Here is a 14363-nt window from a genome sequence, read left to right as displayed (position 1 = left end):
GGCTCATTAATTGCTTTGGACAAATAAGCTTTTAAAAATTAGCTATTTGAACATTATTTGATATAACATATCTTTAGCAAAGGTTTACAGATACCTTAGATTGGAAGTGGCACATAATGCCTTCCGTATTATCACTAACTTTGTCTATTTATAGTAACACACATACAGGTGTACATATCGACAAGTAGTCTAGCATATTCCTTTACAGTTTCTTATATTGGAATAAGAAATGTTTTTTAATCACAACATTTTGTGATAATAAAATCTCAAATATATTTGCTACATTTTCTATAAATTGTACGTCACTACGTGGGTACATTATTTAGCAAGAATGTACGAGTACACCTTCGTACATTTTGCACTTACCTTGAAAATAAAGAAATTTAAGACATTCTACTCATATACTTCTGTATACTAGATTTATTAGTATTAAAATAACTACGATAATGTATCAATTTATTTAGACGAAAACATGTCAAAATTATTAAAAAGCCACCATCGATTACGTGATAAGCACCTGTGTGTTACACACCACAGTACACGTGTATTTTTAGAACAAGGATTAGAAAAACGAACAACGAAAAAATTCATTGTATTTAACGAACTTGGATAATAAGTTCTCAAGATAACTAATGTTTATAAAACATTTTTTACTGGAACAACGTTCTCAGTTTTACAAAATCTTAAAATTCCGGACGTCGTCACAGATTATAACGAGTTAGACACCTCGCTGCTTGAAAAATAATATGATTGGCACAGGTAATAGCCGCAGTATTTATAGCTAGGTATAGCTACGTCATACCCATAGGTCAAGGATTTTGACCTCTTTTAAATGAGATGCCTCGTTGTACATCGGGAAATGAATGCTATAGTAACATCCTCGAAGAGCCAAGGAGCGTAATTAGTAGAATGTCCTTCATTTCTAACTTGTAAGAAAATTGTATAGATCAGTGATCTTGTTGTCATGCTGAAAGTTGTTAAAAATTGTTATTGTTTTGTCATGATTTTAATGTGTAAACTCAATTATGTGAAAAAAAAGGAAAGAAAATGAGACATGGAAGTTTAAAGTAAAATAAGTTCAGATGATTTGTTTATTGCCAAAATAATTCGTTTCACATAGGACCCTATGGACAATACATACAAATGTCTACTTTTAGAGAACCACTGAATGGAATGAAACCAAACATGGCATGAATGTTCCTTAGGAGGTGTTGACCAAGTGTTGTTACTTTGAAGCCGATCCATCATCCAAGATGGCGTCAAGAGGGGGACTTAGTTTAACATAGGACCCTATGGGAAATACATACAAATGTCTTCTTTTAGAGAACCTCTCAATGGAATGAAACAAAACATGGCATGAATGTTCCTTAAGAGGTACTGACCAAGTGTTGTAACTTTGTAGGAGATCAATCGTCCTAGATGGCCGCCAGCGGGGGACTACGTTTAACACAGGACCCAAAGGACAATACATACAAATGTCTTCTTTTAGAGAACCACTGAATGGAATGAAACCAAACATTGCATGAATGTTCCTTATGAGGTGCTGACCAAGTGTTGTTACTTTGAAGCTGATCCATCATCCAAGATGGCCGCAAGCGGGGGACTTCGTTGAACAGAGGACCCTATGGACAAAACATACAAATGTCTTCTTTTAGAGAACCACTGATTGGAATGAAACTAAACATGGCATGAATGTTCCTTATGAGGTGCTGACCAAGTTTTGTTACTTTGAAGCTGATCTATCATCCAAGATGGCCGCCAGAGGGGGACTTAGTTTAACATAGGACCCTATGGGAAATACATACAAATGTCTTCTTTTAGAGAACCACTGAATGAAATGAAATAAAACATGGTATGAATGTTCCTTATGAGGTGCTGACAATGTGTTGTAACTTTGTAGGCGATCCATCATCCAAGATGGCCGCCAGCTGGGGACTTCGTTTAACATAGGACCCAAAGGACAATACATACAAATGTCTTCTTTTAGAGAACCACTGAATGGAATGAAACCAAACATGGCATGAATGTTCCGTATGAGGTGCTGACCAAGTGTTGTTACTTTGTAGCAAATCCATCAACCAAGATGGCTGCCAATGGGGGACTTAGTTTAACAAAGGACCCTATGGGAAATACATACAAATGCTTCTTTTAGAGGAGCAAAGAACAAACATGGCATAAATGTTCCTTATGAGGTGCTGATGAAGTGTTGCTACTTTGTTGTCGATTTACTGTTCAAGATGGCCACCAGGATTTTTGATTAAATTACGGGGCCAATATTAATCCAAATTTGGCCTCAATCATATTATTAGGGTATCTGTTATTATTTTAATCTATTTTTACATGATTTCCAATACCAAAGTATAATCAGGTGAGCGACACAGGCTCTTGAGAGCCTTAAGTTATATAAATTTGACCAATTTTACTAGAAAAAATCTGTAACAGCCATTTGAAATACAAGAAAGCTGTCACAGTGGTAAATGCATACTGATATTATTTGTATATGAGTCACTGAATGTCTTGAGTACAAGAATTATAATTTGTTAAATGCATAATCTGATGCAAAACCTCATTGTAAGGTTAATCCTCCTTTATAATATCAAGGGTATCTAAGCTTGCTATCTAAAGGTTCTTTCATTAAAGAAGGAAAATTATACATGCATTTGTCAATGTTATTTTTTATTCATTTATTTTAAGACTTCCAAAATGAATATTTATGTGTCACTTTGTCATTTTAGACTCTGTCAATGGAATAGTTGGTTATTCTTTGTTTAGAGGAAATTCCTTCGTCAAAATACCTGTGAAGGCAAATGAAGCTCTAAAAGTAGAACTGGTTTTTCTGGCAATTTCAACTGATGGGGTATTATTCTTCAACAAGGGAAAAACAGCAGGATCATATGTGTATATCATACTTATCAAAGGGACAATGAAAATGTGTGTTTCAATTGGGCAATCAAAAAAATGTGAGACAATACTGAATATCAACGTAAGTTTTCTAAACATGATTTGTTTATAAATATGATTCAATAACTTTTTTAAAAAGCCAAAAGACATTCTGTAAACTAAACTTCTGATGAATTTAAAGTTGAGGTTTTATGAACCTTAAAGGGCATGTGTTACATAAGACAAGCACATCATAGAGTCACAAATCTATAAACATATTACTTCTTAAATGATAATGCATATAAAAATATTATGAATGAAACTTATTGTCATCTACATATTAAAATTTAAATTCATGAAATATGATTAAATTTGAGTTTTAGTAGTATGAGGTGTTCCCTTAACCCTTTCACCGATAGCCGCTCTGACAGAAGCTACTCTGAGAGGATCATGGCTTCCCTTGCTATTATGACACGAGTGGGAGATCTTCATATTAAATATCAATAAAAACTTGTCTGTAGTTATTTTTGTCTTTATTTTATTCACTAACACCATGTTCACAGTTTTGTTCATATTTTGATAATTTTTTTCGTTATAAAAAATCAAAATTTGCAAATTTTCGGCATTAAATAGATGAAATTCTCGAAATTCAACTTTTTGACCCAAAAACGTAAATTTTTAACCCAAAACGGCAAAAGTTTGAAAAATTTAACCATGTTGTACAAATTCCTTACACTGAACAATGTCCATTCCAAGTGTTTTTGTACATAAAACGGCATTTAATGTCAAAAAAGTATATTAGTCTGACTTCAATTCTTCCATATTCTTTCAAAAAAAATGTTCCCTTATTTCAAATTCTAGTAAAATCCGTAAATTTCATTTGATTTTGACACGGTTTTCAACAAACGGAAGCGCCATGTTTGCACTTTCATCCAGGTATTAAACAAAGAAAGATAACTTGTGTTTGCAATGTTTTTTTAGCGGGAAATGTACAAGAGGTATTCCGATCCCGGGAAACTGGGACTCATCATCAGCTGTCTGAAGCGTGAATCCCGGTAAACCCATCCATGGTTAAGATTTAGCCCTGAGATGAGATGCAGCCGAGAAACATGCTCCACTTTGAAAAACCATTGATAATCTGTTTATCATTGCTTTCCTAGGAACACCAATGATCTAGGCTTATGACATCATATATTCTCTTTCTACTTGACTGAGAAAATCCTGTATCACTCAAGCATGTTATGAAATACTATCACAAAAAAAATCAAAGCAAACTTTCAGAAAATAGCAATAATAGAAAATCAAATATTATACTGTAAATTCAGAAATTATTGCAATGGTTTTTATTAATGCGAAAAATGCAACTATATTAGGTTTGCAATAATAAAATCTCACATTCATAATTTCAGTTGTGATTTTCCTTCACCAAATTTTTGCAATTCCATTATTAAATTTTGCATTTTTATCAGAAAATCAGTGATTCACATTAACTAATGCATAAAATTGAGAATGGAAATGGGGAATGTGTCAAAGAGACAACAACCCGACCATAGAGCAGACAACAGCTGAAGGCCACCAATGGGTCATGCATTTATTTCTGAATTTACAGTACCTTCTATAACAATATTGTTAAGTATTTTGTTTAATATAAAGTTGAAGGATATCAATGACTTTCGAAACTTAGATTACTTTATTTATTTTCCCTCTTAATACAGAAAGGCAATACTTTCGCATTATACTTATAGAAGTCTATTGAATAAATATCTTTTCAGATTTATAAATGGTATTCCATAAGTCTTCTAGTTAGTGGACAAAAACTTGAATTAAGAGTCAATGAGGGTAGTGCATTTCAAGTGTCTTTTCTTGAACATGAGTATTACCCAGCTACTCCAGTTTGCATTGGGGGAGGTGAAAAAGAAGATCTTTTCATGTATTTAATGGTCATTGGAATAAAAGAGGGCTTTCAAGGAGTCATTCATGAAATAACAGTCAATGATAAGACTTTTGAAATGCATGCAAAACCTATCTTAAATGACATGGGAATCATATCATCTATAGGATTAACTAATCCAGGTATGAATATAAAGGCTGTTTCATTAAAACATGCATGGTGACCAGGTAAGGCACTTTGAAAACAGAGTGACCACCCATAGAAGCAATTTTAGAGTCCTGCATACATTTAAACCTGTACAACAATATTTCACACCCACCCATAGTGGCAAATTTAAGTTGCCTTCCCTAGGTCCCATGTATGTTTTTATGGAACAGCCCTAATTTGTATTTATGTATTTTGAAAGTGCCAATCTGTCTGGGAATCAGGCATGCAGTGGTTAAAACATATGACTAACAAAATCCCACTCAAGTATACATTTAGTTTAGTTCAGAATGTATAAGGGTCCATGAATAATAACATTTGTTTCCTTTTCCTTTTCTGGTATTTCAAGATACAATTTGGTCGAAATGCACAAGAAATTAATAATTAAGGGGAGCTAACTCCATAATTTGCTATCATTTTTACCAAAAGTTATATCTAGATCTTTCTCAAATTACCAGACAAGCAGTAATTAAAGACCTACCATTTATAACTCAGAAAAGGATGGTTAGGTTGGCAGGTATTTTTTGGGCTATGTTTTGAAATTCTTCTAAATTGCCTGATTCATACAAAGACTGGCACTGAAAACCAAAAATGGCTTTTGTTACTTAAATATTTTATAATTTAAACGAAAAAATATTGAATTTCAGGCACTTTTTATCAGGAAAACTCAAGAGCCTAAGATTCAAAAAGACATAGATGTATAGATACAAAATAAAACAAAAACAAAAAAAAATGTTTTGACATTAAATTAAGTTTTCGATTCTTTATTTTATCTTATTTTGTGTAAACTCACGGTCATTGTTACAGTTTTATATTTGAATATTATATTATATATACGTTTATACAATTCTGATTCATAATTTTTTAAGTCTCAGAATTAGCTTGAATATAAATAAAAAAAAACAGTTCAGTTTCAAGATATTATGAGGGGGTCAGATTCAAATGAGTATAATAATGCAATTATATTGTGTAAATATAAAAATAAGGAGATGTGGTATGATTGCCAATGAGACAACTATCCACTAAAATTCAAATGAAGTGGATGTAAGTAATTAAAAGCAACTGTATGGTCTTTAACAATGAGAAAAACCCATACGGTATAGTCGGTTATAAAAGGCCCTGACATGAAAAATATGCATGTAGTCAGTATCTATAAAAGACAAAGAAGTAGGAAAAACCAGTAACATTGTCTTTTTATATTTGACATCATGTTGAATTCATATCAACAAAAAAGCCTTAGTAAACTACCTATTTCATGCAGATGGCAATACAAAGTTTTAGGGAATATAAAAATAAGACGATTTGGTATGATTGCAATTGCCGATGAGACAACTCTCCACCAAACACCAAATGATATGGAAGTTTACAACTATAGGTCACAGTACAGCCTTCAACAATGAGCAAAACCCATACAGCATAGCCATCTATAAAAGGCCAGAAATGACAAATGTAAAACAATTCAAATGACAAAACTAAGGGCCTGATTTATGTACAAAACAATGAATAAAAAACAAATATGATATACAGCAACAAACGACAACCACTGAATTACAGACTTGGGGATTGGGACAGACACATACAGAATGTTGAGGGTTAAACTTGTTTGTTGGTGCCAAACCCTCCCTCTAACCTAGGACAGTGGTGCAATAGTACAACATGAGAACAAACTAAAAAATCAGTTGAAAAGGGCTTAACTCATCAGATCGATTCAAAACAGAAAAACATCTAACTAAAACACAGACAGGAAGTGGCAGGGTATTAATACATCCCCACAACAAAAAAGACACTAAGTACAGATCTTCGAGTACTCACAGATACTGACAGCTAGTTCAAAGCCAATAACAACTAATAAAAAATCATGCATCTAAGCATTTATGTGGTTTTTTTTTCCTAATTTTTATGTTGAAATTCAAGTCCTAAAATAGCAGCTTTTTGTCATTTACAATTAAGTTTTCTACACAAGAGGATTGTGTTATAAGTGTGATTCAATTTTTAAATAGAACGTGTGAGTGTTGCATATGAACACCAGGAGAGTGAAGTAAAGTTCCGCTGTGATTACACAGACTATAAGGAGGAGAGTGGTAACTCGATGGTGGAATGGTTTAAAGAAGATTTTCTCGTCGACTTGAGCAATTTAGTGAAAATTAATCACAAGTTAAGTATCTAGAATACTACCAATTAAAGATAGTGAATAAAAAAACCTTTATAAGAAATAGATTTTGTATCATTATGGAATCAAAATCTCTCTCAGAAAAATTACGTAAAAAAGATACTGGGTATTTTTTTTCTAAATTCAGTTACAATTGTTCAAAAGTTGTGTTTTACCAATATCACTAGGTATTGTTAACATGTGAATTTTTCATATTTTTGGAACATATTTAAAAACATGTTTAACCCCACTGCATTTTTGCGCCTGTCCCAAGTCAGGAGCCTCTGGCCTTTGTTAGTCTTGTATCATTTTTAATTTTAGTTTCCTGTGTATAATTTGGAGTTTAGTATGACGTCCGTTATCACTGAACTAGTATACATATTTGTTTAGGAGCCAGCTGAAGGACGCCTCCGGGTGCGGGAGTTTCTCGCTGCATTGAAGACCCATTGGTGGCCTTCGGCTGTTGTCTGCTCTATGGTCGGGTTGTTGTCTCTTTGACACATTCCCCATTTCCATTCTCAATTTTATTATTAAGAACTTTTCAGACATAGTTTCCAAACAGAGATTCCAGTTTCATTATAAAGGAAATTGTAGAGTACATAACTTTGTATTAAACCATAGGCTTAAAGTTTCAGCCTACAGAATCAAATTGTTTTTAAACTGATTATGGAATCGAAATTGGGAATTTTTTCTGTATAAGCATGAAAGTCTTATTTAACTAGAGAACCCCAAAAATATAACTCTTGAATGTTTTTAACATAACTGAACTTGGCATTCATGACTGAAAAAATTGAGGTTGATGAAAGAAAGAAAAATTTCCATGTTTGTTTATTTTTTATTTGATTTATGCACAAACCTATTGTGATCTTTGGCAAATGTAGCTTGGGCTTGTTCTAGAATTAAACACATGTGGAGCAATTGGAGACACTGTTTTTAGACCCCAACTACCCTAAAATAAATTTTAATTTTACTTATAATTCTTACAAAATTCTTAGGAAAATGTAACCACCCGCAAGCAATCATCTAGTAAGTGCTTCCTATATCAACCCTGTTTGAAACTAACTTGCACTTAATAAGTTTGTTTCGTAAAAATAAATGCTAAAATATGCTATTTCAACATTATAATATTCTATGGGACCATCTAAAGCATTATTCTTTATTTATTAGTTTTAAAATATTCCTCGGAAATTGTATAAAATTACATCTTAAGAGGCTTTAGATTTTGAGATGTCAGAAATATATCTTAAATTTGTTTTCAAAAGAATGTATTTTTTTTATCACAGGTACCAGCTGGAACGACTTCAATTTAATATATTATTTTTTTCATCACAGATGCCAGGGGAGGGTTATGTGAGCGAACTTACTCTATTGCCATCAGATAACCAAACAGGATTATATTCATGTGCAGTTCGTAAAGATGGTGTATACACAGTACTACATTCTTTCATTCTTATACGGCATGATGTTAAAATAGGTTAGGCCAAACATAAAATTAGAATTGTTTGATGTTGCCTACGTACCCACCTAAAAAGCAGCCTACCTGAAAAATTGTATGACTCAAATCGTTTCAATTTTTTTTAAAGTTTTTTTCATGCTCTTAAAGTTGTTTTCTTGTCTAAAACATGAAACTTATGTTGTTGGCCAAACAAAAACAAAAAAAATCCCTACCTACCTACCCAACCCTATAAAGCATGTGTAGGCAACATCAAACCAGGAATTTGTTAAGGGTTGCCTTATTACAATTGTAATGGGCAGGAATATTTCGATGTCGAAAAAATATAGAAATTATACATTACTTATTTTAATGAAGTATAAAAGCAAGTTAGCACAATTGTTCTTTTGCACTAAATACCATAACAGTTGGTAATAATTCTGTATACTTTAAATGTAAACAGTTGTTTACTATTAAGGGTGATTCCAGGGGAAAATGTAGGGTGAGGAGGAGAGGCTAGCTAGGCAACAGCTTTTTGAAACCTCACCACCCATTATTTTTATTTTCATTTGAAACAGAGTTATTATAAATAAGAAGATGTGGTATGAGTGCCAGTATGACAACTATCCATCCAAGTCACAATGTGTAAAAAGTAAACAATTGTATTTATTTGCTTCCATCCCTATTTCCCACAGAAAAAAATGTCTTATGGATTCCAACCCTCCCATACATTTTTTTCCAGGAATAAAACCCTTTCTCACTCACTACTTTCTTAAAATTCATTGGTTTATATATTTATTATACAGAACATTTCCCTCAAGAAGTAGAACTACTTGGATTGGAAATATTTCTGATATTTGTACCAATATTGTTAATTGGATGTATAGCTGCTGCAGTTGTGGATCGTCTCAAATCATTGAAAAAAGAAAAAATGTAAGCACCTTTTAACATTAGTTTTTTTACTCACCTGGCACAAAGGGCCAAGTGAGCTAGCTTCATCTACAAAAATGGTTAGCGAGACAAAATCTCCAAATAAGTTAACATGGCCTAAATCGTCAGACTCCTTGATATTGGAGTTATTGCTCTTTAATGACGTTATTTTTGCATTTTTAGCTCACCTGGCCCACAGGGCCAAGTGAGCTTTTCTCATCACTTGGCGTCCATCGTCCGTCGTCGTTAACTTTTACAAAAATCTTCTCCTCTGAAACTACTCGGCCATATTTGACCAAACTTGGCCACAATCATCATTGGGGTATCTAGTTTAAAAATTGTGTCCGATGACCCGGCCAACCAACCAAGATGGCCGCCATGGCTAAAAATAGAACATAGGGGTAAAATGTAGATTTTGGCTTATATCTCTGAAACCAAAGCATTTGAGCAAATCTGACATGGGGTAAAATTGTTTATCAGGTCAAGATCTATCTGCCCTGAAATTTTCAGATGAATCGGACAACCCGTTGTTGGGTTGCTTCCCCTGAATTGGTAATTTTAAGGAAATTTTGCCGTTTTTGGTTATTATCTTGAATATTATTATAGATAGAGATAAACTGTAAACAGCAATAATGTTCAGCAAAGTAAGATCTACAAATAAGTCAACTTGACCAAAATGGTCAGTTGACCCCTTAAGAAGTTATTGCCCTTTATAGTCAATTTTTAACCATTTTTCGTAAATTTTTGTAATCTTTTACAAAAATCTTCTCCTCTGAAACTACTAAGACAAATTAAACCAAACTTGTCCACAATCATCATTAGGGTATCTAGTTATAAAATGTGTCCCATGACCCCGCCCGCAAACCAAGATGGCCGACATGGCTAAAAAATAGTACTTAGGGTAAAATGCAGTTTTTATACGACCGCAAAAAAATTTTTGTGGTCGTATATTGGTATGACGTTGGCGTTGGCGTCGTCGTCGTCCGAAGACACATTAGTTTTCGCACTCTAACTTTAGTTTAAGTGAATGGATCTCAATGAAATTTTACCGTAAGGTTCAATACCACAAAAGGAAGGTGGGGATTGATTTTGGGGGTTATGGTACCCACAGTTAAGGAATTAGGGGCCAAAAAGGGGCCAAAAATAAGCATTTTTGTAACTTGCAGTCATAACTTGTGTGTAAGTGTATGGATCTCTCTGACATTGTACCACAAGGTTCCATATCACAAAGGGAATGCTGGGATTGATTTTGGGGGTAATTGCCTCCAAAGTTTAGGAATTAGGGGCCAAAAAGGGGCAAAAAACAAGCATTTTTCTAGTTTCATGACAATAACTTGTGTGTAAGTGTATGGATCTCTCTGACATTGTATCACAAGGTTCCATATCACAAAGGGAATGCTGGGATTGATTTTGGGGGTAATTGCCTCCAAATTTTAGGAATTAGGGGCCAAAAAGGGGCCAAAAACAAGCATTTTTCTAGTTTCATGACAATAACTTGTGTGTAATTGTATGGATCTTTATGAAATTGTACTGCAAGGTTCCATATCACAAAGGGAAAGCTGGGTTTGAGTTTTGGGATAATTGCCCTAAACGTTTAGGAATTTGGGGCCAAAAAGGGGCCAAAAAACAAGCATTTTTCTAGTTTCCAGACAATAACTTGTGTTCAAGTGTATGGATCTCTCTGAAATTGTACTGCAAGGTACCATACCACAAAGGGAAAGGTGGGATTGAGTTTGGGGGTGATGAATCATAAGGGGGTTCAAAAAATCGGGGGGGAGGGGGGGTTTCCTTTTTTTTCTTTAAAATTTTCCATTTTAAATTGGTTATTTCTGATTTATATATAAAAGCAAATAATAATGATATGGTTTGAATAGGTAAACTAAAAATTTTTAAGTTCTTAGACCACTTTCATTCTGTGTGAGAAACCTATGCTGTGTCAAATATTTAATTACAATCCAAATTCAGTGCTGTATCAAGCTTGAATGTTGTGTCCATACTTGCCCCAACTGTTCAGGGTTCGACCTCTGCGGTCGTATCAAGCTGCGCCCCAGCGGAGCATTTTATTGGTTTATATCTCTGAAACCAAAGCATTTAGAGCAAATCTGATGAGGATAAAATTGTTCATCAGGTCAAGATCTATCTGCCCTGAAATTTTCAGACCAATCAGGCAACACGTTGTATGGTTGCTGCCCCTGAATTAGTAATTTTAAGAAAATTTTGCAGCTTTTGGTTATTATCTTGAATATTATTATAGATAGAGATAAACTGTAAACAGCAATAATGTACAGCAAAGTTAGATCTACAAATAAGTTCACATGACCAAAATTGTCAATTGACCCCTTAAGGAGTTATTGCCCTTTATAGTCAATTTTTTACAATTTTCATAAATTTTGTAAGTTTTTGAAAATTTTTACAAAATATTTTCCACTGTAACTACTGGGCCAAGTTCATTATAGATAGAGATAATAGTAAGGAGCAAGAATGTTCAGTAAAGTAAGATCTACAAACACATCACCATCACCAAAACACAATTTTGTCATGAATCCATCTGTGTCCTTTGTTTAATATGCACATAGACCAAGGTGAGCGACACAGGCTCTAAAGACCCTCTAGTTGTATAACTTTAAAACTATAATAGAAAGATAGAAATTTTGAAAAGCCAAAATGATCAGCAAGACGAGATCTTCAAATAAGTTATCAGTCAACTCTGTATTGGACTAATTGCTCTTTCTTGGAGAATTTTACCAATTTTTAGTGTTTATGCCTACTATCTTAAAAACTATAAAAGATAGCTTGACACTTTAAATAGTAAAATGATCAGCAAGACAAGATCTACAATTAAACTTGTGAACATGGCCGAAATCGTCAGTCAACTCCTTATTGGAGTTTTTCTTCTTTAAATGATGATTTATACCAATTTTTTGCATTTTTTTCCTTTTATCTTGAAATTGTAAAAGATAGATAGACACTTTAAGTAACAAAAATGATCAGCAAGACAAGATCTACAAATGAGTCAAATTTTGCTGAAATCGTTAATAGACTCTTTATAGGAGTGATAACCCTTAAATGATGATTTTTCTGTACCCTTTTTGGTGTATTGGGCAAAAAGTAAAAAAATTGAAAGAAAGTGTAACAGAAAAAATGATCAGCAATTAAAGATCAACAGAATAGAGATTTTGGTCATAAATACTTTTTTCTAGTTGAGATCTCACAAAACATGTTTAACCCCGCCGCATTTTTGCGACTGTCCCAAGTCAGGAGCCTCTCAGGTCTTTGTTAGTCTTGTATCTTTTTTAATTTTAGTTCATTTATATGTTTTGGAGTTTAGTATGACGTCCATTTTCACTGAACCAGTACACATTTTTGTTTTAATAGGGGCCAGCTGAAGCCCACCTCCGGGTGCTGGATTTTCTTGCTGTGTTCAAGCCCTATTGGTGGCCTTGGGCTCTTTTCTGCTCTTCTGTTGGGTTGTTGTCAATTTGACACATTCCCCATTTCCATTCCTAATTTTACAATGTTGGAAAGTGTCCATTGTTGATGCACATGCATAGACCTAGGTGTCCAAGCAACACACTCACCTGGCTCTTTAGTTAGGTAGTGCTTTTACATCTTCAAGTTTGACTTCTTACATATGATATGTTTAAATTCCTCACTATTTTATATTATATTTGAAATATTTCCCACCCTGTTTAAAGAAATGATATCTTACAATTATGTGTCTTCAATTTATTCAAGGGAGATAATTTGATTTATCCTTTTTCTCAATACTGGTTTATTAGCAGTTACCCTAATTTCTTGTTTGTCTATAAATGAAAGTACTAAAATTATTAAAATAGCTCTATTGAGTTAAAATATAGACAATTATAGTATATTTTAAAAATTTCAACAAAACTTCATGGTCAAAATTTGATAAAAGTAGACATTTTTTTATTCACTAAAATCCTTAACTGACTTTGTTCAAGTTTTGTTTCTGAACATGACTATTCTTGCAAAAAGTTCTTTGATTTTAAAGTACAGTAATATATTGAATTTTGAGTTGTTGATATTGTTGTCAGACGTAAAGGAGGTGGCTGTCTGGCACAAATTAAAATTAAATTTAATTAATCTGGTAGAGAAATTGCTAACAAAAGCACATGAAGTTGCATATGTGAATCACATAAGATGCATCAGTAAGAATGGTATGCAAATTATATGGCTCATATATGCTGTTTGGTAGTTCATATATGCCCAAAAAAATCTATCATTTCTATTTCATTTTTATACCCCCGCTTTAAAAAAGTTTATACTGTTTTACCTCTGTCTGTCCATCCGTCAGTCCTTCCGTCCCATGAATATTTTTCGTCGCATCTTTCTCAGGAACTACATAACAAGAATTTCTGAAATTTGGTTTCAGGGTTTATATGAGTCAGCTATACTGTGTGATGCGTTTTATAGATTCATCACTCAAAAACTTCCTGTTGACCTTATACTTTTAGCAGGGCGGGGGTATCATTAGTGAGCAGTAGCTCAAAGATTCACTTGTTGTTTTTGTTTTTAGATTATCAAATTTATTACAATTTTAAGTCTTTTGTTGAAATATGTGCTTCAAATATTAAAGTACTATGTAGATAAATCCTGTTTTATAAAACATTCTGAAATACAGCACTATAAAAGACAATCATCATGTACTTAAAAGTGACTACACAAGCTATATAATTTCATAATGTAATGTAATATTTTCAGTCATTTTTTTTTTAATAACAAGCAAAACATATAAAAATCAAAACTCATGCAGTAATAAAGAATAATAGATAACATGCTGTGTTAATTAATTAAAAGTATAGTATACATTATTTTATTTACATATGACTGTTCAAGATCTTCATTTAAAATTTTGA

General features: G+C 33.1%; 2 protein-coding genes across 2 annotated transcripts in view; both read left to right on the top strand.

Annotated features, from left to right (window-relative positions):
• Nucleotides 1-7142, top strand: part of LOC127709514 (uncharacterized) — a 32738-nt gene extending 25596 nt beyond the window's left edge. The window contains exons 9-11 of the mRNA XM_052215118.1: nucleotides 2736-2983; nucleotides 4653-4953; nucleotides 6976-7142. Coding sequence (XP_052071078.1) covers nucleotides 2736-2983; nucleotides 4653-4953; nucleotides 6976-7142 — 716 coding nt within the window. The remainder of the gene's footprint in view (nucleotides 1-2735; nucleotides 2984-4652; nucleotides 4954-6975) is intronic.
• A 1318-nt stretch (nucleotides 7143-8460) lies between these two features.
• The window catches only part of LOC127710116 (uncharacterized), a 43912-nt gene continuing 38009 nt past the window's right edge, over nucleotides 8461-14363 (top strand). The window contains exons 1-2 of the mRNA XM_052215860.1: nucleotides 8461-8598; nucleotides 9363-9489. Coding sequence (XP_052071820.1) covers nucleotides 9488-9489 — 2 coding nt within the window. The 5' untranslated portion in view covers nucleotides 8461-8598; nucleotides 9363-9487. The remainder of the gene's footprint in view (nucleotides 8599-9362; nucleotides 9490-14363) is intronic.

The sequence above is a fragment of the Mytilus californianus genome, unplaced genomic scaffold (genome assembly GCF_021869535.1).
Source record: "Mytilus californianus isolate M0D057914Y unplaced genomic scaffold, xbMytCali1.0.p SCAF_7, whole genome shotgun sequence".
Taxonomy (NCBI): domain Eukaryota; kingdom Metazoa; phylum Mollusca; class Bivalvia; order Mytilida; family Mytilidae; genus Mytilus; species Mytilus californianus.
The sequence above is the reverse complement of the archived record's forward strand: the minus strand, read 5'-3'. Positions and strand labels throughout refer to the sequence as shown.